Raw genomic sequence first — 23,958 nt, 5'->3', positions numbered from 1 at the left:
ATCTTCATTCTAGATTTGCTTTATTACTTGCCACAATGTCAAATAGGGTGAAAATCTGGGAATGGCAATACTTCATCTAAACTAGATTCTTCTCCTTTATAGATTACTATGGATATAGATAGACATTAGCTAGGGTTAACTGACAGTTACTGAACACATACCTGTTTCGTAACAAGGAGTTTAAAAGCATGCTGACATCCCGTTCTTTTGTGAAAGTACAGCCTCTTTAACTTTCTCTTTTCCAAATTTGAAAATGTATCATAAACAACAGCCAGTAACTGAAAATAGTTAAACAGAAATATAAATCTAGAATATGATTATCCCCTTTCAACGGAGTTGGAGTGGATATTATAATGCAGTTGTGAGCCCCAATCTGATTAAAATCAAATCCTTGATCCACTCTTTCATTTTTTTACTGTTGCTAAGCAAAGGAGCAGATGAAGGATCTGATTTTTAAAATCAGATTATTGTGTGCCCATCACTCTGTTCAATGGTGGGTGGGTGAGTTAGCAGTGTGTGAAACAGAAGTAACGTAATTTGCTTCTGGATCAATGTCAAATGCCATTTTGATTTATAGATATGCTCATTGCACTGGGATGCTCCGCTTTGCAGTGCCCTTGTTTAATATTAATGTGGAAAAAAGTTCAAGTACAGAAAAACAGTTACTCAGAAAAAATTCTGTGTTTAAACAATTTTTTTGAATTTTCTAAATGAAGCAGGATTGATGTAATAGAATATACAATCAGGGACGCTTACCAGATTCATCAGGAAATGTAAAACTAAGGCCAGATACACAATGAACAAACTTACCAAATTCATCAGGAAATATAACACTAAGGCCAGATACACAATGAACAAACTTACCAAATTCATCAGGAAATATAAAACTAGGGCCAGATACACAATGAACAAACTTACCAAATTCATCAGGAAATATAACACTAAGGCATAACACACAATGAACAAACTTACCAAATTCATCAGGAAATATAAAACTATGCTAGATATACAATTTGTAATAATAATTTTATTTATAAACAGTTCATCTTTTATTTGAAATATAAAACTAAGGCCATATACACAATAAAGAAACTTACCAAATTCATCAGGAAATGTAAAACTAAGGCCAGATACACAATGAACAAACTTACCAAATTCAACAGGAAATATAAAACTAAGGCCAGATACACAATGAACAAACTTACCAAATTCATCAGGAAATATAACACTAAGGCCAGTTACACAATGAACAAACTTACCAAATTCATCAGGAAATATAAAACTAAGGCCAGATACACAATGAACAAACTTACCAAATTCATCAGGAAATATAAAACTAAGGCCAGATACACAATGAAGAAGGCAGCATTCCAGCGGGAATCTGCATAGGCAGGCATCATCACGTCGGGAAAACTGGAAATAGAAAATGGATGTTAAGTCAGTATCAGAAACCAGACGTTCATTGCAATCATAATCAACAACAGAGTTCTTACAATACAAGGATTTTATCAAATTTTTTATATGTACTCATGTTCTGTAACAATTTTTTTAAAAGTATATGCTGGATATAATAATAACAATTGTATTTTTAAACAGTACCAGGTAAATCTATTTTTGTGTGTGTGTGTGTGTGTGTGTGTACTTCAGAGTGACAGTCTGCAATATTTGTATTCTCAATTAGATTAGATTATAAAGAGCAATAATTAAAATATATGGAATCTCATCTTTTTATTAGGTGTGTTACTGACTGTGTATAAAAATATATGTTAGGTTTATTCATCCCATTGAAGGCAGGGCAAAGTTGAGCCATCTTTGAGTTTTATCAAACCCATATTTTTATGTAGACTGTACGTCATTAACAAATCTTGTGATTTATTTTCTATTGGGAGTGAATTTTTCAAAAAATATATACACAAGAATTAGGAATGAATTGGTGGAGTCTGATATTAGGTTTTAGGGGACAATTTAAAATTTTACATGCAAGAATAAAAATAACCTTACATTAACCTTTAAAGCACACACAATGGACTCTATAAAAATGATGAACCCACAGGTAATCAGAAATAACGGTAGTGCATGCCCAATTCAAAAATTCAAAAACTGAACAATTATTCCTTTTCAATTTGTAAAAAAAAAAATTACAAAAGCTAGAGCAAAAACATCTTCTGGTACATCCTATTGTAATGCAATCCCTTTAATAATACAGAGTTTATCATTTCACAAGCACTACCAACAGTTTTTTTTTGTGGTTACTTTGCTGCTTATTGCTTCTTTAAACCATTTTATTTCATATTTAAATGTATTTAACAGTTAGTATGCACGATGTCCATCAATGCAATTTCAAAATCCAAGAATCATTATAAAAGTGAACAATGTTAAAAAAAACCATCAACTTGTACCCCAAAAAATTGCATCAAGTCAAAGTACAATGCACATTATAAAACCCAAAATAAATGCCAATGCCATCAAAATTGATTCTATTTTACTGTTTCAGTGCTTGTCCCCATGTCATGGCCTGTTCAATAAGAAATAACGGTATTTCATTGATTTAGTGGTTGTGAATTTTTCAAAAATATACATATTCACATGTACTTGTTAATTATTATGAGTACAACTAATAGCAAAGACTGATATTAGTTGTTTTAGTTTTCAAGACATATAGAACAATTATGAAAGAAACTGAGGACTACCATTTTCACTTTCCAGTTTATTTTTTTGCTCAATATAGAAAGTTTCATAATGCCAAATAACCCATTCCATCCCAAATTTACAATCTTTACTAATTTTTATTTACACTTGAAGTTTAAAGACTTACTTAGCTGTTGTTAACAACACAAACAGACTGATGAAGCTGTCCTGGATCGTGCTGAAGTACTAAAACAAAAATAGTGAATAACAAATCTATAGTCCTTTTGTCATTTTATGAATATATTAAAATTCCACAAACTACTTGTATATCAAAGACATTGTTTAGTAACACACATAGATTATATACTTCATAAAACGCTTACCATGTCATTGGGTACACGTGAAAACAGGTAAAACCCTGGGAATTAAATAAACAAAACAATTATCATATACATCTGATGAAACTAAAAACCATTTAACATCAAAAAACATAAAATAGTGAAAATACTCATTGAGTACAAGTACATTTAAGAAATTAGAATACTAATTTTTAATAAGATCAGAAAAGCTAACAAGCAAATTTAAGTTTATATTTGTTACTTACAAAATCAGAAAAGCTAACATGTAAACTTAAGCATATACCCAGTATGGAGAAGATCAGGATGAAGAACATGAGGAGGAATATAAGTTCTAGGATTGGAGGAAGTGACATCAAGATCTGACGGCTGATCCTGTAATCAACAACAAACTGGTGTTAATGTGTAGCCTACATATAGTATATAGACAACTCATAGCTGTAATCTGTTAAAATTTTGTAGTAAAACTAAATGATAAAATTTTTTTAACATTACATTTCATATAAATTTATAAAAATCTTCTTTATTGATCCCCCTTCTGCATACCCCCTCCCTCCCTTGACACACATAGTATTACATACAATTTACTTAACTTCCATAAGTAAGAAAAATTGAAATAAGGATACATGACCTTCTGACTCCTCGGAAGTAGTGCGTATCAATGAGGAAGAGAGGTCGGAGTGCCCTGGTGACTCGGAAGTGATTCGTCTGACGGATCAGAACAACAACAGACTCGATAAACATGATCGTTAGAGTAAACGACTGAAAATAGAAACAAAGGTAGACGATAGTTAAACAGCAATGCTCATATTTTATTTTATCTGAATAAAAAGATATCTTTTAGTTGCTATGAAAATTTCATTTAGCTGGTAAGTTTTCATCCAAATATTTAAATTACCAAGGAAATATTCACAAGTGACTAAACATTTTACTGCAAATTAAGGATGTTTTAGACACCTGTACAGGTTTACTGAGCATTCACCTTGATTGCTGTTCTCTTGTGTTTGAAGAAGGTCTTCCAGCCCAGCCACCTTAACTTAATGGCTAATTGTAGAGCCAGGATTAGTTGTCCCAAAATCTCCAGAGAACCGTGGACCTGCAAAATTGTACAAAAACCTAGTGTTGAAATATTTACAATGTTTACACAAAACAAGGCTAAATATTAGAGCAATTACAAAACTTGTTAAATATTTCAAATCTAGTGTACATATTATTTAGATATGTGTGCCATGTATTAAACTTATTTATAGTTCATGTTTCATTTGCAGTTCTTCACTTATCTATCTAACATGTTCCACTTTTTCACCTACCCCAACTGGTAAAGTTAGAAATGGCACAGCTGGACGTTCACACGCGGCCAGAATGAGGAGACCGAGGGCTGCGACAAGGTCAAGGACTTTAAACCACTGATGGTGAGCGATCTGATAGGCAGGCAGGGCGTTACAACTGCGGGGGTGCGTGTAGAACTTGTCGTTATTTTCTCCCTCCTGGAGAAATATGGCCGCCTCCTGGTAGTTCAGCTCCCAAAGTTTCCGGTTCTCTCGGCGAGACATGTGTTCCGAGATCGGAAACTCGTATCCCATATTCCCCGTGTCATTGACAATTTCATACTCAGACTCAGCTGTATGATTAAAATATAACAGAATTATCAATCACTTGTAGTTAAAACATGTAAACATTGTAAGCTATAAATGAAGATGTTGGCAATTCGTTTCTCAAATAAGCTTTCTTCATGACGAAATCAAATAATATCATTTCTGCATGTCTATTGCTGTTAGAGTTGGATATTGCGAGTGAAAACCATATTGCGATATATTGCAATATTTCACTTGAATATTGCAATATATTGTAGATTAATTATCATTAATAAATTTGTGCAGAAAGTTTAAAATGCTGTCAAGTTTAAAGACTACTTGAATTTATCTATAAATTTTAAAGGGGAAGGGGGATAAGACATTAATCGCACACATAATTATAATAACTTTTAATCAAAAACCAGGTAAAATATCAAAACAAAATGTACTCATTTGATGTATTTTTAAATTGAAAAAAAAAGTATGCATATTATATTCTTTATATGTTTTTTTTTTTTTTTTTTTTGAGGAGGGGGATGGGGGGGGAGGGGGAGAGGGAGAAATAGAGAGGGTTGTTGTATTGAAATAGCATAAAATGTAACTTAATGATTAAAACAATACATACTATATGGAAATTTTATGTGGTCACAGAATAAACTTAAATCCAGAAAGAAATTGTGACCTATTTTAAAACAGGGCGTTTGGTCTTTAGGGTAGTTTTCAATTAAGACCCGACCTAATTTCCCATTATGGCATACGATCAGGAACTGCATTGGCCTATTTCTATTGTTTTAATATACATGCTCCTAGTATTACATGAAGATGTTTAAAATAGCATGAAACTTGTTAAAAAATAATAAAAAGCAACACTGTATCAAGTGAAAACATGGATGGCCATTTATTTGTAATATGTATCTTGAACTTAACATTCATCCTCGATCGTGTAGATTCCATGAGATTTTGAGAAACACAGTACACATGGTATACACACACTGAAATGTTTTATATATTTTCTTTCTGAATAATTTTATTTAAAAGTCTTTTTATTTATTATTAATTTTATTTTAAAGTGAGATAATTAAAATTGCGACAGTGAATGAAAAGCTTCCTCTCTCTCTCTCTCTAGATCTCTTTTCTCTCTATCTGCTTCTGAAAGCTGACAAAGTATTTTTTAACTAGATTGAAAAGGCCTGGGGAAGTTACAAGTATTATTTCAGCAGTTTCTACAATAAAGGAGGTTTTTATATATTTTTATAAATATCGTGAAATACCGGTATCTGATTTTCATATCACGATATATTATCGTGGTTGATAATACCGCAATATACTGATATACCGGTAATATTGCACAGCCCTAATTGCTGTTATTTTTAGTGCAAAAAGTATTATTTTTAGATTACAAAAACACTTGTTAAACATATGAATTAAGAAACTATTCAATCATACATTTTTAAGTATTTGGCACATGGGCTATTTCCATTTACATTTTTGGGTTCTAATATTTCCATTTTACATTTCTTAAAAATTCTAATTTCTTAAATCTTAAGCAAAATATTGATGGAAAAAATTTTATTTATTATATAATAGCGAGCGCAGCGAGCGTCGCGAAGCGACGCTCGCGAAGCGAGCTCAATAGACTAACGTGTAAGAACAGAGGAAATTCGGATTGAAATCTGTACATACGTCAGCCAAATTTCTCTGTGCAACATTCCCAGAATTCCTGCACTACCCAATGTCCTTTGCGCAAATAAATAAATAAATAATATAAAAATATAACGTAAAGCATAAAAGGCTAGATCAGTTTGTAGAAATCTTTCAAAGAAATAAAAAAATAACTCTACAATGTTTTTCAACAAAAATATTGCACAAGGTCTATAGTTCAAAACAGACGCTCGGCTGTCTCCGTAAGCTCCGACGAGCTCCGTGACGTCGTGTGACGTCACAGCTAGTCGAGGTTTCTCGTGCGGCTTGATGTTTGAAGTGGCTGATCAATATTTTTAGAGTGTACAACTGCGCTCGCCCCAACGGTCACACCGTAAAACATATTATATATGGTCTTTGGTAAAGGATTTTTAACTGTCTGTTATTTGTCGTGGGATGCATTTAAAACTTTTACACAACATTCCAGGTTCAACTCTGATCACCAGGAATAATTAGAAAATACAGAGTTATTTTCCTGACTGCTGAAAGATAAACCTATTGTTGTTGAAGTGAAAGTGAAATATTAAGCTGTGGATGTTTCTTCACGAACAAAGATAGAGAATAATTTATCATCATGTTAAAAATCAAACAAAATACAGTAATGATACTCACAAAGACTAGAAGTACGACGATTTTTACGGAGGGGGTTGAGAGGCCGTTCCACATTACCCGCCATATTTGTTTTTATACATTCGGAACATGAAAAATGGAGGTTCCGAAAGTATAAAAATAGTTCTATATATTCCTTCGCTTTAAAATTTTCAAAACATTATGCTACATTGATAAAAAGAGAACTGATACCTCATAATAATATATACATCAATCAAAAATAATCTTTTACTTGAGATGAATTTTTTTGGGCAAAGTTCCTCTGTAAAAGAGTTTCAAATATCTATATACTCCGGAACTATTTGTTGCTAGTGTAAGAAACTACAACAAATTAAAGGTGATTGGGTGTAATATGGCCGATAAGAAAAACAAGATGGACACTAATTTCTAACGAAAAAGAAAGATATTTACGAAAGATATTTAAAGTGATATTAAGGAAAAACTAATAATGGCGACTGGGCAAGTATCGAGTGTTATCACGGAGGCTATTCCAGCCGAACCTACCTTAAAACTCCACATGCCACAGCCACCAACCAGTAAGATGTGTGGCCCATCAAACAAAATTCGAAACAGACTACGTCTTGACCCGTCAAGAGCGTTAGAACCTACAAGAAAAAAGATTTCTACGATTGAAGCACAACGGGTGATGTCAGTTTTTGAGGATACAATAAGCAAAGCCGAGATTGTTACCATCCTTCCGTTCATTTTGGAGAACAGAGAAAGATTCCGTGTGAGTCTAGGGGCTGAGCTATCTCTTTTACTGGACATTCATAAAAATACTGTAGATAGCTACGAGGAGATTAAACAGCAGCTTGATATTCAGTTGCGCCAAAGACGTATTAGAACTGCAAGTACTGAAAAGAGTGAAGGGCTTGATGAGGAGAGAACTGGGGAGTTTGGGGCCGCTGGGGAAACACCTACAGGGAGCCCTATGCCTGAAGGAGACATCAGGGATGGATCAAGGAGAAGCAGCGTCGCCAGTGGGCGTTCGGCCCGGTCCATTCAGTCCGTGGAGAGCTACGACAGCCAAACAGAGAGGACGATGAGAAGTCTCAGTCTTGTTGCTCAGCAACTTAGCAGCTCCTGCAAAAACATCCTCCGTGCTTTCCTGTCCAATCCAAATGCTCTGAACATGATCAAAGCCCAGGCACGACGCTCTGACCAGTGCGACATGTTTCTCAAGGATATGAGTGACCTCCGAGATATCCTGCTGAACAAACTACTGACAACTCCAGAGGAGGAGAAAGAGAGAATGCAGTACATCCAGGAGGTGTCCAAAAGGGAGCGACAGAATGCCGTAGTCATCGATGACTTGGAGCAAAAACTGAAGGCGGCCATGGATGAAAAAGATGAAGAAGTACAATTATTTTTGTATCAAATCAATATGGAATGTTTTTATATTTTTCAACAATATTATTCCTATAAATTTAAGTTCCTATTAATATTCCCTAAAAAAATCTTGTCTTGTTTATTGGATTTTTGAAATGTCACCACTGCTTGTTTGTACACATTCACCAGATGATTATGCATCTTATAATACATTATTCATAATTTTTTACCAGATAAAGAAAAAGAACTCTGTTATCAGGAAGTTGCAGGCAGACCTGCGGCAAATTGAAAAGTTTTCTGATGAGAACAACAAGAGGGTAACCAACGAAGCGGAAAAACAAGAACAAGCCGACCTAAAGAACAGCGAAGGCAAAAAACAGCGTCTTATGACGGAGCTAAATCAGCTGAAAACACAGCTTCAGAACGCTGTAATGGAGCACAGAGAAAACGAGCAGGAACTGAGAAGAGTATGTGTTGTTACTCAGCGTAGTGTAGTGTTCACTTTCCTCTCACTTCCCACCAAACTCTGAAATCTCTGATGTCTGCTGATCAGTCAAATGTTAGAGCAGAAATTATAAATATGTGTCAGTACACATCAGAGAAATTTCAGATGCTGGTATAGAACCTGCCCTAGAAGGTATTAATTGGAAACATTTAGTTATGCATCGAACAAAGACAATAATTTCCCTTTATTACATCACTCTACGTACTTATAAATTTTCCTTATACATGCACTGTAATCAAATAAAGGGGATGGGATGGATGTATTACTGAAGAAGAAATTCATAAATGATAGAGCTCATGCTTCTTCAAAAAGTAAGAAGTTAAAAGGGATACTTTCCTTTTTCCATTCTTTGTTCAGTGTTACTGTGTTTCCATTTGATACCACCACCTTTCACTTCCTGTAGATGTTGTACTCTGTAGCACTATATCATAAAGATCCCACAGGTGAAGGTTGCACTGTATAGATATACAGATTCTGCAGTGTAGATACTACTGGTGTAGGCTGCACTGTATAGATATACAGATTCTGTAGTGTAGATACTACTGGTGTAGGCTGCACTGTATAGATATACAGATTCTGTAGTGTAGATACTACAGGTGTAGGCTGCACTGTATAGATATACAGATTCTGCAGTGTAGATACTACAGGTGAAGGTTGCACTGTATAGATATACAGATTCTGTAGTGTAGATACTACTGGTGTAGGCTGCACTGTATAGATATACAGATTCTGTAGTGTAGATACTACTGGTGTAGGCTGCACTGTATAGATATACAGATTCTGTAGTGTAGATACTACAGGTGAAGGTTGCACTGTATAGATATACAGATTCTGTAGTGTAGATACTACTGGTGTAGGCTGCACTATATAGATATACAGATTCTGTAGTGTAGATACTACAGGTGTAGGCTGCACTGTATAGATATACAGATTCTGTAGTGTAGATACTACAGGTGAAGGTTGCACTGTATAGATATACAGATTCTGTAGTGTAGATACTACTGGTGTAGGCTGCACTGTATAGATATACAGATTCTGTAGTGTAGATACTACAGGTGAAGGTTGCACTGTATAGATATACAGATTCTGTAGTGTAGATACTACTGGTGTAGGCTGCACTGTATAGATATACAGATTCTGTAGTGTAGATACTACTGGTGTAGGCTGCACTGTATAGATATACAGATTCTGTAGTGTAGATACTACTGGTGTAGGCTGCACTGTATAGATATACAGATTCTGTAGTGTAGATACTACTGGTGTAGGCTGCACTGTATAGATATACAGATTCTGTAGTGTAGATACTACTGGTGTAGGCTGCACAATAATAGATCTATAAACATATAAGTAGTTTCTACATAGAGAGCTATTTAGTTTACCTTTTCTTTAGTTTTAAAGTACTTAAATAGTTCCCTAGTAGAGATCTATCCACTTAATTTCCCTATTCTCTCTCCTCTTTTTCCTTTTCATGTATTTACACCAATGAATGATATAATATTATGCTAACATTAAATAATTTTGATAATACATGGTGGAATCATAAACATGTTTGTAAATACATGTACAGTATGTCAACAAGAATGAAATCACTCCATGCAATATTGCAGGACGAAATGATTTCCTGTTGGTACCTTTATTTATTTCCCCTTCACTCTTTAAATTTTTATGATAAATATTACATCATCAGCAGTATAAATATTACTTACTGGTATTTAAAAGGTAAAATAACAAAAATTTAAAACAGACATAATTCTGTCTCGATCATAGTTGTAAATTTTCTAGCATGTATACATGTACTTTCTCAACAAATTTTAGAATTATTTGTATCCCATTCCTCTTAACAGAATTAGAGCTAAACTCAAATTCCTCGACAATATTCTTCATCTGTGTACATGTATATCAGTTAAGAAAGCTAGATAATTTTTCAATTATCAACTGATACCTGTAAATTGAAAAAAAAAAAAAGATTTTTATCCACAGTTTAGGACTAATATGTATAATAATTAAGAAACTGTCAGAAAAAAAACATTGTTACTACTTTAGAACAAGGTGAAGCCAGTTTGATTTAGCAAACCTTTGATAAGGAGTGCAATATCTACAGAGTTATCCCCCTTCCTGAAAGTGACACTGCACTGCTTCCTTGGTAACTGGGTAGTTTTCTAGTTCCATGCTCCTTTGACCTGTGTATCAAACTAGCACTGAAGACTGAATAAATGCTAGCTAACAGTCTATACATGTACATGAGTTATAAGTTGACTTTGAGGTAAGTATTGGTTTAATTAATGGTGAGCAATGTAGCAGCAAAATGTTACATTGAAGAATAATTAGACTTGGTTGAATGATGGTTGTCAATTCAGGTATGTTACCTGAATTAGAATTGAGGGATCAAATTTTAGATATTTGGTTGCTTTTCCATTCCTTGATTGTTTCAAATGTAGAGTATATATTGGGTTATTTTTGCATCTGCATTTATATGACATATTTTATTTATCTAGAGGGAGTTTGACATTAGTGTTTTACTGTAAGGCCATGCAAAATTAATTCCTTGGTTCTCAGGCCTTTTTTCAAGAAATATGATGAGGGAGGGAGGCATTTTTTTTTCTTTTTTATTGCCCCCAAAACATGATGAGGCAGCTTTTTACATTGTACAAAACCCCCCAAAATGATGAGGGAGGTGATTTATTTTTTTTATTTTATTGATTTAGCAATAAAAAGGGTCAATGAGGCGCCCTTGGAAGAGATGAGGGAGGGCCTGAGAACCAAGAAATTAATTTTTTTTGGCCTAAGGCATAAGAAAAAAATGTTTTTTCTTAGTTTACCCAGCCTACCCTTATTCTAAGTTTGTGCCTTCCCAAATAATTTTGGTTTGTAAAATCCTATAAAATTGTGTTTCTGTACTTTTTTTTCATACAGAGAGCCATATAAAGGGCTGCCAGGTAGATCTAAAAATATGGCTAGAAGAAGATTCAAGCTTCAAACCATCTTTAAATTTTTTTTTTTTACACATTCATTTTTCTGTCATACAGTTCTCAAGAAAAAAAACATGATTTTTACTATGTGTTTTAAATAAATGAGTTAATGTTTCAAATTTAAATTAATTTGATGACAATTACAGAAAAAGTTCCGAGTTGAGTCCCAGGTGGAGAACTGGATTCAGAAATATGACACGGACATGAACGAAAGACAGGTACTGTACAGTCGAGCAAATTAATTGTTGATTGACATAAATAATTAAACAGATAAACATTTTAAATGTTTGTTTTATCTCTTGTTGCCTCAGCATAAATCTTAATCTTGACGCCATTTGAAATGGTTTACCCTTTATTTTTCATCAGAATGAGTATGAGGAGATAGATCTGGTTTACACTGAGGAGAAGAAACAGCTACACGAGCTGGAGGAGCGCTTCAAAACGCTGGAGGCGGAGTACCAACAGATCATGGAGGAGCGGCGTGTGGCACGGGAAAAACGCGAGGCCGCAGAGCGAGAAATGGCGCTGATGGTCAAGGCCGCCACCACAATCCAGGCCTTCTGGCGGTCCTTCAAAGTCCGCAAGGCCCTCAAAGCCCGCAAGAAGAAGGGAGGCGGCAAAAAGAAAAAGTAAAGCTGTGTGCCATCACTATGTCTGGCTAGCTAGCTGACTGTTGTGTGATCACTATAGTAACATCACTGTTATAAGTACTGCATCTATTTGTGAAATATAACACTACCATCATCGCTATTAACTCTACTTTTGAATTTCAGATAATCACTTGTCCAGTGAAATATTTGTCAGCTTTCTGTTTTATTGTGTGTGTGTGTGTCCTAACAGATAATTCGATCAGAGATTAAAAGAGTTGGATTCATTCAAGTTTTGGTTTTCGTGTGGATTATCTTGTCTTTTAACAAAGAGCTATTGATATCTGCCAGTATCTGTGTTGCATCCTATAAACTATTTATGTATACATGTATCTTTGTTTTTAGCAGCTAGCTAAATACTGTGTTTGTTTTATCATGGTAACCAAAGTTGAGAAATACCAACACATTGTAATATGATTGAGTTGTCTCCCATAACACACACTTTTATATACTGCTTGCTAAAATCATTCTTTGAGGACATGATTCAATACAAATGTCAGTATCTGATGCATTCAATTTAAAATCTGAAAATAAATAACAGTTTCAGTTCAATGATAAAGTTACCAATGTACATTGATTTGTTTTTGCAGCTCAGCTTAAGGACCACACAGTGTCAGCGGTTATGCCTTACAATAAAATCAATCTTATATTTGTACTTAATCCAAAGTATTGCTGGACAATTTTTTAAATGAGTGGTGGTGTGATATATTATTATGTAACATATATTATTTTATTAATGCACACTTCTTAAGTCCGTCCATTCCTTATTTCTTAAAGATGTATAAAATTGTTACTTCAAAGTTGACTACAAAATAAATTTGGAACCAGATTTTGTTTATGTGTATTGTCATTTTCAGTAGAGCAGTCAGTCACACAAGTATTGATTATGCTGGCATGACCACAGAAGGCTCAGACTAGCCCTCATGTTATCTCAAGAAAACTTTCTTACTAGTGTGGTAGAGTAAGATACAGTACATGGCATCCTACTATCTTGGGCTAGTAGGTTAACCCTTTAGCTCAATTGGTAGATCACTGGACTGGCAAGCCAGAGGTCCCGAGTTTGATCCCCAGCAGAGGCACAAAATTGTCTCTTTTACACTTGGTGCCCATGTTTGGACCCGGGTGTTCTCTGGCAGGTGAGAGTGATTGCCCCTAGAACTTCACCCCAGAGGTGTTGGCACTCCAAAAGAGATGAGGACTTCTCATTTTCTCTGGAGGGGGACAATGTGGTAGAGTATATACATGGCATCCTACTAGCTTTGGCTAGTGGGTCAACCCTTTAGCTCAATTGGTAGAGCACTGGACTGGCAAGCCAGAGGCCCCGGGTCCAATCCCCAGCAGAGGCACAAAATTGTCTGTTACACAAGCAAGGCATTATTATGTCTGTCATAGAAGTACAACTTTTACAACTTTGATGTTCTTACAAAGGATCCCAGTCCGCACTAGGAGGAGCCCCTGACAAACTTGGTTAAATATTTTTAAGCACTGACTGCAGGAACGTCTTCTGGAGATATCAAATCTCGATTCTTTGTTCTATCTCTTAACCAATCAAATTGTCATTTTATTGGTCACAAACAACCTGAACCACTTTCAGTGAGGTATGATTTTTTTCTGTTTACATTTTATCTCAACTTATGAAAGCCCCCAGTGCGATTGGTGCTTTTCCATGAGAGGCAAGCTTATAAAATATCTAACTTTGTCACAGGTCCCACAACCACTTGAGGATTCCGGACCCTTGGCGTTATGAGGATGAGTAATCAATACAAAGCTGTAAGGCAATCTAACACACATCTCTTACATGTAGAAAGTTTTAAAAGTACGTGTAAACAAATCACTATGACTGGAGACACAGAAAATACATATACAAATAATTCTTATATAATTTATTTCACTTAAAAGAACACTAAAGCAATTGTGTTCCTAAACATACTTTCTCTGTATATGTAGAACTACATGCATCTTTAGAGCCGCAGCAAAGAGCAAGAAATGTGTGGCTTACCCTTACTCTTTGAGATAAGATTCACTATAAGAATTTCATAATACAAAAATGTAAGAAAACAATATTGTTCTTTCTAAATTTGTTGTGTGTAGTAACAGATTTTAGTCCACTTCCATGTCTTTCACAGTCCTTGGGTAACACCCCACCACATCAAACACTCTCCTGACCCCTATCATGAGGATTTTGCTTTCTCCCACTGTTCAGGTGTCAAGGTCTTCATCTGAAAAGCATGGATCACTTTCAGTTCCTCTTCTAAGACCTTATTCACCAATCTGCAAAACAAGTTTCCAACATGAGACTACAACACATGCCTAAGTAAGTACGGCTCTGCTGATTTTTCCCCATATATAATGCGGCCCCAACCTACCGTCCGGTGGTCATGATTTGAACTTAAATCTACAATATCTGAGAATGTTTCCATATACAGGTATCTACAAGTATCATGTGAGTGCTGTTTTTTTTTAATATTTTGACCTATGTAAAACTTTGATCTCCAGTTCTGGTCCCCACCTGTTTAAATCTCAGTTAAATCTCTGGTCTAATTTTCTGAACTAAGTTTTTCTTACCTGTGTCTTTGAAGAAGAGGGAGTCCTTCAAACTTTGAGGACACAATCACAGTCTGAAATTTGGCCCCACATCCATCTGACATGTCTACCACCTCCTACAAGGTAAACCACAGAGAATTATCATTAGACAGACACCACATCCATCTGACATGTCTACCACTTCTACAAGATAAACCGCAGAGAATTATCATTAGACAGACACCACATTCATCTGACATATCTACCACCTCCTACAAGAAACCACAGAGAATTATTATTAGACAGACACCACATTCATCTGACATATCTACCACCTCCTACAAGAAACCACAGAGAATTATCATTAGACAGACACCACATTCATCTGACATATCTACCACCTCCTACAAGATAAACCACAGAGAATTATCATTAGACAAACACCACATTCATCTGACATATCTACCACCTCCTACAAGAAACCACAGAGAATTATCATTAGACAGACACCAGTCATCTGACATATCTACCACCTCCTACAAGGTAAACCACAGAGGATTATCATTAGACAGACATCACAGTCATCTGACATGTCTACCACCTCCTACAAGGTAAACCACAGAGAATTATCATTAGACAGACACCACATTCATCTGACATGTCTACCACCTCCTACAAGAAACCACAGAGAATTATCATTAGACAGACACCAGTCATCTGACATATCTACCACCTCCTACAAGATAAACCACAGAGAATTATCATTAGACAGACACCACATTCATCTGACATGTCTACCACCTCCTACAAGACAAACCACAGAGAATTATCATTAGACAGACACCAGTCATCTGACATATCTACCACCTCCTACAAGGTAAACCACAGAGGATTATCATTAGACAGACACCACATCTGACATGTCTACCACCTCCTACAAGATAAACCACAGAGAATTATCATTAGACAGACACCACATTCATCTGACATGTCTAACACCTCCTACAAGATAAACCACAGAGAATTATCATTAGACAGACAAAACATCCATTGGACATAACTATTACCTCTGACAAGATAAACCACAGAGAATTATCATTAGACAGACACCACATTCATCTGACATGTCTACCACCTCCTACAAGACAAACCACAGAGAATTATCATTAGACAGACACCACATTCATCTGACATATCTACCACCTCCTACAAGATAAACCACAGAGAATTATCATTAGACAGACACCACAGTCATCTGACATGTCTACCACCTCCTACAAGGTAAACCACAGAGAATTACCATTAGACAGACACAGTCATCTGACATATCTACCACCTCCTACAAGGTAAACCACAGAGGATTATCATTAGACAGACACCACATTCATCTGACATATCTACCACCTCCTACAAGGTAAACCACAGAGAATTATCATTAGACACCACATTCATCTGACATATCTACCACCTCCTACAAGGTAAACCACAGAGAATTATCATTAGACAGACACCACATCCATCTGACATGTCTACCACCTCCTACAAGATAAACCACAGAGAATTATCATTAGACAGACACCACATTCATCTGACATGTCTACCACCTCCTACAAGGTAAACCACAGAGAATTACCATTTATATAGACAGACACCACATCCATCTGACATGTCTACCACCTCCTACAATATAAACTACAGAGAATTATCATTAGACAGACACCACATTCATCTGACCTGTCTACCACCTCCTACAAGGTAAACCACAGAGAATTACCATTTATTATAGACAGACACCACATCCATCTGACACGTCTACCATCTCCTACAAGATAAACCACAGAGACTTATCATTAGACAGACACCACATTCATCTGACATGTCTACCACCTCCTACAAGGTAAACCACAGAGAATTATCATTAGACAGAAACCACAGTCATCTGACATATCTACCACCTCCTACAAGGTAAACCACAGAGGATTATCATTAGACAGACACCACATTCATCTGACATATCTACCACCTCCTACAAGGTAAACCACAGAGAATTATCATTAGACAGACACCACATTCATCTGACATATATACCACCTCCTACAAGATAAACCACAGAGAATTACCACTTATATAGACAGACACCACATTAATTTGACATGTCTACCACCTCCTACAAGATAAACCACAGAGAATTATCATTAGACAGACACCACATCCATCTGACATGTCTACCACCTCCTACAAGATAAACCACAGAGAATTATCATTAGACAGACACCACATTCATCTGACATGTTTACCACCTCCTACAAGGTAAACCACAGAGAATTACCATTAGACAGACACCACATCCATCTGACATGTCTACCAACTCCTACAAGATAAACCACAGAGAATTATCATTAGACAGAAACCACAGTCATCTGACATATCTACCACCTCCTACAAGATAAACCACAGAGAATTATCATTAGACAGACACCACATTCATCTGACATATCTACCACCTCCTACAAGGTAAACCACAGAGAATTATCATTAGACAGACACCACATTCATCTGACATATATACCACCTCCTACAAGATAAACCACAGAGAATTACCATTAGACGGAAACCACATTCATCTGACATATCTACCACCTCCTACAAGATAAACCACAGAGAATTATCATTAGACAGACACCACATTCATCTGACATGTCTACCACCTCCTACAAGGTAAACCACAGAGAATTATCATTAGACAGACACCACATTCATCTGACATGTCTACCACCTCCTACAAGATAAACTACAGAGAGACACCACATTCATCTGACATATCTACCACCTCCTACAAGATAAACTACAGAGACACCACATTCATCTGACATATCTTATTATCTACCACCTTCCTTTTCACGCTTACCAAATGGGTCAATTCAGCCAGCTCCGGCGAAGATTTTAATTTTTCTTCAATGTGCTCGGTGCTCGACATGCCGATAGTCATGATAGTTTTACTTTTACCTCTTCTGACAGAATGACAAAGAAACTTAATTACAAAACGAAATAAAGAAAATTATTAAATTGCAGAATAAGTGTGAAGTTTCGAAATTTAAGGAAGCTAAAATTTTAAGATATGAATTAATTTTGTAAAAATTTGTCGAATATTTTACCATATTTCCATAAAATGATTAGATAAATTTATTTTCGCTTTGTAAAATACAATCTTACTTCTTGGGGCCCACTCGATTGGGACCCTTCTTATTCCAGAATAACCATTCTGTCTGCTCGATTGGTTTGGTAGGGTAGACTTAGAAGGCCTTCTCAGCCTTCCACGTCAGAGATGGAAGGATAGCTGAAGGATAGCATTCTAATATGGCGTCAAGCGGTTTGGTGAAAACTTGGGGGATTTTTATTATTGTAAATAAACCAAACTTAAAACAAAACACAGTTGCAAAAAAGTATTTTTATCATGTATGAAGGGTAATTCTGTTAAGAAGCATTTTTTTCTGTTATGTAATTGCAGTAAAATCAACCATTGAACACAGTTTCATAATTTACCATGTAATATGGGGTGCAGATTTGAGCTGTAAATAGGTCCCTGATTTGACCAAAATTATTTTATTTTTTTTTTACATGCTCTTTAATATTCTTCTGTCTCAGACACTTGATGTTTTTAAATCTTTCTTTACATAAATTAAAAAAAATCCCAATACTATTATATTAATTTTTCCACTCTTAATTATCTCAAGTTTCCCTTTCGAACTAACATTTAATGCTTTAAAAAAACGGATTCAAATTCTTGAAATTCAACAACTGCAGTAATTCAAAACATTGCAGATAATATTCCATCCTATTCAATATCCTTCTGAACACTCGATTTAGACATACATATTCCAACCCTTCCAACATTCCCCTCTGCTTCTAGAAGGGTCCCAATCGAGTGGGCCCTTGGAGATGACATGTCAACTAGCGACCTACTTTCACTTTGCCTGTTTTCGTATGTCGTTTTTCTGTGTTTTCCCTACTCAGGCGCTGTTTATTCAAAGTCCAAAGAGTGCAAAAGACTTGACATTTTCGACATAATCTTAAGAGATAAATGCCCCCGTACATCTATCCTACAGAGTTTTAAAACCTGGAGATTCGATCGAAGACAGGTCCTAGCTACTACTTTTCCTCTGGACCTAATTTTGCAAAACTACGTGAGACAAGTTCCAAAATGTTTATTTTCTGTCGTCTACCCAATTCCCCTTAAGACAGAAACATCCCTTGTGTCTTATTCGGAGGGGGTTCTAAATGACATTTTGGATTTGTCAGACCACGTAACCACCACAAAAGAATTTGTTGATTTTGTAAGTGGATCCTGGGTGTTGTCGAGTTCCGTCCCCTTGTCTCACCGGTATGGGGGACACCAGTTTGGTTATTGGGCGGGTCAGCTCGGGGATGGGAGGGCGGTGATGCTAGGGGAATACACCAATCAGAGGGGAGAGAGGTGGGAACTGCAGCTGAAGGGATCGGGAAGGACGCCGTATTCACGCCAGGGAGATGGTAGGGCAGTACTCAGGTCATCTGTCAGGGAGTTTTTATGCAGCGAGGCAATGTTCCATCTTGGTATGCATAGTCTTTTCTTCCAAGTGTGAATCTGCATCAGTACAAATATGCTGTAAATCAAAAAAATTTAACATTCAGAAATTTCATTATACTGTAAACGTATTATGTTTGGCTGTGTATTCTTTTTAGCGCCTCTGGCGGAAAGAAACTTTCGCTAATTCAAGTACAATGCTAATTGTCTTGCACATATACATGTACACATAATTAAATAAGAACATTAAGAAATGTGCTAAATCAAATCCACGCTAACTTGTTCAAAGGTCAGTTTCCTCTAAATATTGTACATGTCAAATATAATACATTTACAGTATATGCATGTTCTTTAGATTGTCTTTTTGCAATGAAAAAATTCTAGACACTAGAAACAGTAAGCAAGCCATGATAGATGATAACTATCCTACTGTAGATACTTAGTTTGTTCTGAGACACAGTTAGATAAATCTAAACTTTTTAGCAATGGTAAAACAAGAATAGATTAATTTAATGCTAATCAGAACCAAGCAATTTTCTTATGTGATCCTCTTTTTATAATCAGGTATACCCACCAGTCGAGCGGCAGCTTTAGTGGTGTCTGATGACCCTGTTATGCGGGACCAGTTTTATGACGGACATCCTCGAGTCGAGAGAGGCGCTGTCATCCTCAGGTTAGCTCACTCCTGGTTCCGGATCGGCTCGCTGGAAATCCTGGCAAAAAATAAGGAATTTCAATTTCTTCGTCAGCTTTTAGACTTTGTTATCGAGAACTTCTTTTTACACATAAATACGACAGGCAAGGATAAGTACCTGGAGCTGTACAGTAGGATCGTGTCAGACACAGCTGAGCTGATCGCACAGTGGCAGAGCGTAGGATTCACTCACGGAGTTTGTAACACTGATAACTTCAGCCTGCTCTCCATTACTATCGATTACGGCCCCTTTGGGTTCATGGAGGATTACAACCCTAAGTTTGTACCGAACTCTTCAGACGATGAAGGAAGATACAGTTATGAAAAACAACCCGATGTTGGAGTTTTTAACCTTGAAAAATTAGGGGAGGCTATAAAACCTGTACTAACTCAACAGCAGCAGAAACAGTTACCTCATATACTGAAAGGCTATGAGAGCATTTATAAAGACAAGTTCATGAAGCTGTTTAGGCAAAAACTAGGGTTGTATACAGACAAAGAAGATGATGAAAATTTATTGGCAGTCTTTCTAAAAATCATGGAGGATACAAAGTCAGATTTTACCATGTCCTTTAGAGAACTTGGAGAAATTGATCTGTTAGGATTAAAAACAGAGGCAATTCCTCAAAATTACTGGTCTCTAAATACAATGGCAGACCATGAGTGGTTTTGGAAGTGGATAATAATCTACAAAAAAAGATTAGAACTTGAGGGCACCACAGAAAAAAGAAGGCAGTCTCTCATGAATAAAACCAATCCAAGATACATCCTTAGGAACTGGATGGCCCAGGAAGCCATAGAGAAGGCAGACAGAAATGACTTTAGTGGGGTCAATAGACTGCTTGGGGTCCTGGAGCGTCCTATGGACTTAGACCCAGAGGCTGAAAGGGCGGGGTATTCCTCCAGGCCCCCAGAGTGGTCCAAATCTCTCAGGGTCAGCTGCTCCTCATGATGTGAGGTAAAAACTCAAGGACATTTAGTCATACTTTATTTTGCAGTTAGTTCATTTGATATTACATGTAGAATGTACATCATTGAATGTTCAGAGATATAACTATGGATGATGACCCTTACATGAGCTATGTCTTATATCTTATTAATAAAAATGAATAACTATACTTTTTTTTAAAAGTTTACCTTCTTGAAAAGTTTAGTTTTGAAATATGATATTCATATACAACATGCATCTGATTTTGAGTTGCAGTTTTTATATTTAATTTGCCATTTGGTGATATTGCCTAATAAGTAACTGATATCCTTGATTCAACTTATTCAGTGATGTAGCATTGAGGTTTTGAAAAGGGGGGAAGGGGGGGCCACCAAGAGAATTTTTTAATTACTTACCTGAAAAAAGCTGAAAAGATATCACATTCCAATAATGTCCTTTTTGAATAGGGTCATATCACCTATTTTTTAAAGTTTGCTTTTTAAATTTTGAGATCAAATTTTTAAAAAACAGCTGCCAAAGTATTGGTATTAGTAGTTAAGATGTCTTTTTTTTTGTCTAAGCGTACTGTGCACACACATACACACATGTACACTACGAAATTCCATAATCAAAAATTAAAGTTGGGAGGGGGCATAGAAAGAATTAAGCAGATCTAAAAAGAAATCTGACAAGCAAAACAAGAGGCGACTATAATATATTTATAAGACTATAAATTGTAGAGACGACTATAAAGGGTTGGGAAGGTGGATAAAATATACATATTTAGGCCAGCATTTTTTTATTTTTAGGTTTACGAACATCAGAATGAAAAAGTCCCGTAGGAGGAGGAAATAAAAAAAAAAATAAAATTATATTTTGGATATATTATCGACTTTTCTACATTAATTTTTGCTTCTTTTTTATGCTCTCCTAACAGGCTTCTTGCCACTGGACACATAAGGGTAACAAAGGGGAAATATACATCCTTTAATTGTTTATTTCATCATCTACCAGTTGGGGGCAGTGATATAAATCTTTTGATGTTGGACAAAATACAGATTTTTAAAAAAAAAATCAATTTTTTAAATCTCTTTTGATATATCTTTATTTTTGTTTTTAATGTGTGTAAGGTAGAAATTATTCTAAAATATTAATATACTCGAGACCTATAAAAGTAATAATTCCTTTCATAAAACAGACAGGGAGTATTCCCATAGAGTATTGAGGAGTAGGGTGGAAGACTTTCAATTAAGTGTAAAATAATTTTTCTAGCTGCCATAAACGATACTACATGCCTGTATATATTTGTATATTCTTGTTTTTGAATACTAAGTTGAAATATTTTATTTCTTTAGGCTATTGTTTATTTCTTCCTCAAATGGACTTAACTTCTCCCATAGTTTTATTCATTACATCTGATGCATAAGCGACCCTTTTCTGAAGAATGATGCTAAGACTGTAAGCTATGACAGAAACCTAAACAATGTCTCTGACAATAGCTACCATGGGCAGTTTAAAACCTGTGGAAAATAATTTACAATTACAGACAGTTACATTTGAATACGGACGGATACTTAATTATCTCACCAACATGTCACTATGCAACAAAGTCGTCAGCATTTTATTGTTCTCTGAACGTGTGAAACGTTTTGAATGGCACTCCTATCGATAAATATTTACATTAAACCAAGCTTTAGTGCTGCTATGGACTAGACACAAATCTCCCTTCATCATTTAAAACCGGAAGTACGAGTTCGTAAATTTGAAATCTAGATCCCGACTCAAATTTGACATCGGAAAGAAAAAATTCTGTTTTTCTCAATTTTATTTTTTTTCTGAAAATTCAAAAACTTGAGCGGCGGGTTTGTAAACCTAAAAATAAAAAAATACTGGCCTTAGTTTTAAAAATGTGTCTAGAATTATGGAGGAAAAAGTAGATGATATACCAATTTTGGAAAGGAGAGAAATTCTCCCAAACAATGCGCAAAAAATCTTGCGCCGTAAATTGCACATTTTTGCAATTACGGGATCTGTACGTGCTCGGTCGATAAAATTTAATGCTTTCTCTAAAGTCTATATTAATCTAGGGATTGACTTCATCAAAAGGCTATACGAAAATATGTTTATTCACCAATCAAGGGCCCACGGGGGGCATGAACAAATTATTACAATATAATAATAACATTGATTACAATTCTATATTATAGGTGTATAATGTAACATATGACTATATAGTGATTAGGTTTGACATTGAGAAGTTCTATAATTGCATGTATAATATATAAGAACCATAACGCTACAGTTCTGCAGCTAGCGACTTATGTGACTGGCCCATGGGAATGCTTATTCCTCTTAGACATCCAATCTTTTCTCTGACCATGGGGTTTGATCACCTACTATAGAAAATCTTTAACCTTGGTCTTATTTTATGTATTGATGCTATGATATCATTTTTCTTGAGTATCCGGTTTCTTGTGACAAGACCCTTCTTTGAGTGCCAACATAAATGAATTCTTGACCTTGGGTTTTCATCTACAAATTAAAAAAAAAATTACCTCTCAGTGGTTGGATCGAGTTGCCCTACGTTTCACAAATTAAACTTTTTAAAAAGATATGATTCACCCCAGAAAACGTTTGCTATGGTTATTGTTAACCTAGCTGTGGCTCGAGAGAGATAATAAATTAAAGGTTGACAAATAGAGAGCTGTTTTCCATTTGATAAAGCTCTCTATTTCTGGTTTATGATGCTTTACCGGGATGTTAGCAACAGATTTAACACAACATTAGATAAGAGAAGCAAACAATCACTCTGACCTCCAGTCAACAGACACTTAACCTCTGACAGGAATCACGATAACCTAACCTATGTTTGGTGATTTATTATTTCATCCATACGCTCTGTATCTGTTTATGTTCGTAACTTATTATAAA

The 23,958-nt window shown here is 35.6% G+C and overlaps 4 protein-coding genes across 5 annotated transcripts; 2 read left to right on the top strand and 2 right to left on the bottom strand.

The window, feature by feature from the left end:
• Positions 1-131: 131 nt before the first annotated feature.
• On the bottom strand, positions 132-6,959 carry LOC134229348 (two pore channel protein 1-like). 2 transcript variants are annotated; one of them, XM_062711099.1, is made up of 9 exons: positions 6,872-6,959; positions 4,295-4,605; positions 3,967-4,080; positions 3,616-3,746; positions 3,271-3,359; positions 3,012-3,046; positions 2,816-2,874; positions 1,314-1,413; positions 132-278 (listed from the first exon to the last, which is right to left on the bottom strand). In XM_062711099.1, the coding sequence occupies exons 1-9, from the start codon at positions 6,933-6,935 to the stop codon at positions 147-149; spliced, it is 1,035 nt and encodes a 344-aa protein (XP_062567083.1). In that variant the 5' UTR covers positions 6,936-6,959; the 3' UTR covers positions 132-146. The 2 variants fall into 2 exon arrangements, with proteins under 2 accessions (XP_062567083.1, XP_062567084.1); XM_062711100.1 differs by lacking the exon at positions 132-278 and adding an exon at positions 2,487-2,515 and having other exon boundaries at positions 1,311-1,413.
• A 234-nt stretch (positions 6,960-7,193) lies between these two features.
• LOC134229351 (dynein regulatory complex protein 10-like) lies at positions 7,194-13,145 on the top strand. Its single transcript, XM_062711102.1, has 5 exons — positions 7,194-8,225; positions 8,431-8,664; positions 11,818-11,889; positions 12,038-12,300; positions 12,909-13,145. Exons 1-5 carry the CDS (start codon positions 7,317-7,319, stop codon positions 12,916-12,918), a joined length of 1,488 nt encoding a protein of 495 aa, XP_062567086.1. The 5' UTR covers positions 7,194-7,316; the 3' UTR covers positions 12,919-13,145.
• Positions 13,146-14,184: 1,039 nt separating this feature from the next.
• LOC134229347 (bolA-like protein 2) lies at positions 14,185-17,841 on the bottom strand. The gene is made up of 3 exons (XM_062711098.1): positions 17,750-17,841; positions 14,884-14,978; positions 14,185-14,589 (listed from the first exon to the last, which is right to left on the bottom strand). Exons 1-3 carry the CDS (start codon positions 17,828-17,830, stop codon positions 14,490-14,492), a joined length of 276 nt encoding a protein of 91 aa, XP_062567082.1. The 5' UTR covers positions 17,831-17,841; the 3' UTR covers positions 14,185-14,489.
• A 940-nt stretch (positions 17,842-18,781) lies between these two features.
• Positions 18,782-21,113, top strand: LOC134229350 (protein adenylyltransferase SelO-like). The gene is made up of 2 exons (XM_062711101.1): positions 18,782-19,434; positions 19,970-21,113. Exons 1-2 carry the CDS (start codon positions 18,786-18,788, stop codon positions 21,049-21,051), a joined length of 1,731 nt encoding a protein of 576 aa, XP_062567085.1. The 5' UTR covers positions 18,782-18,785; the 3' UTR covers positions 21,052-21,113.
• Positions 21,114-23,958: the final 2,845 nt, after the last annotated feature.

Source organism: Saccostrea cucullata, unplaced genomic scaffold (assembly GCF_032062105.1).
Source record: "Saccostrea cucullata isolate Sc308-1 unplaced genomic scaffold, CSIRO_AGI_Scuc_v1 ctg4641, whole genome shotgun sequence".
NCBI lineage: Eukaryota > Metazoa > Mollusca > Bivalvia > Ostreida > Ostreidae > Saccostrea > Saccostrea cuccullata.
The sequence above is the reverse complement of the archived record's forward strand: the minus strand, read 5'-3'. Positions and strand labels throughout refer to the sequence as shown.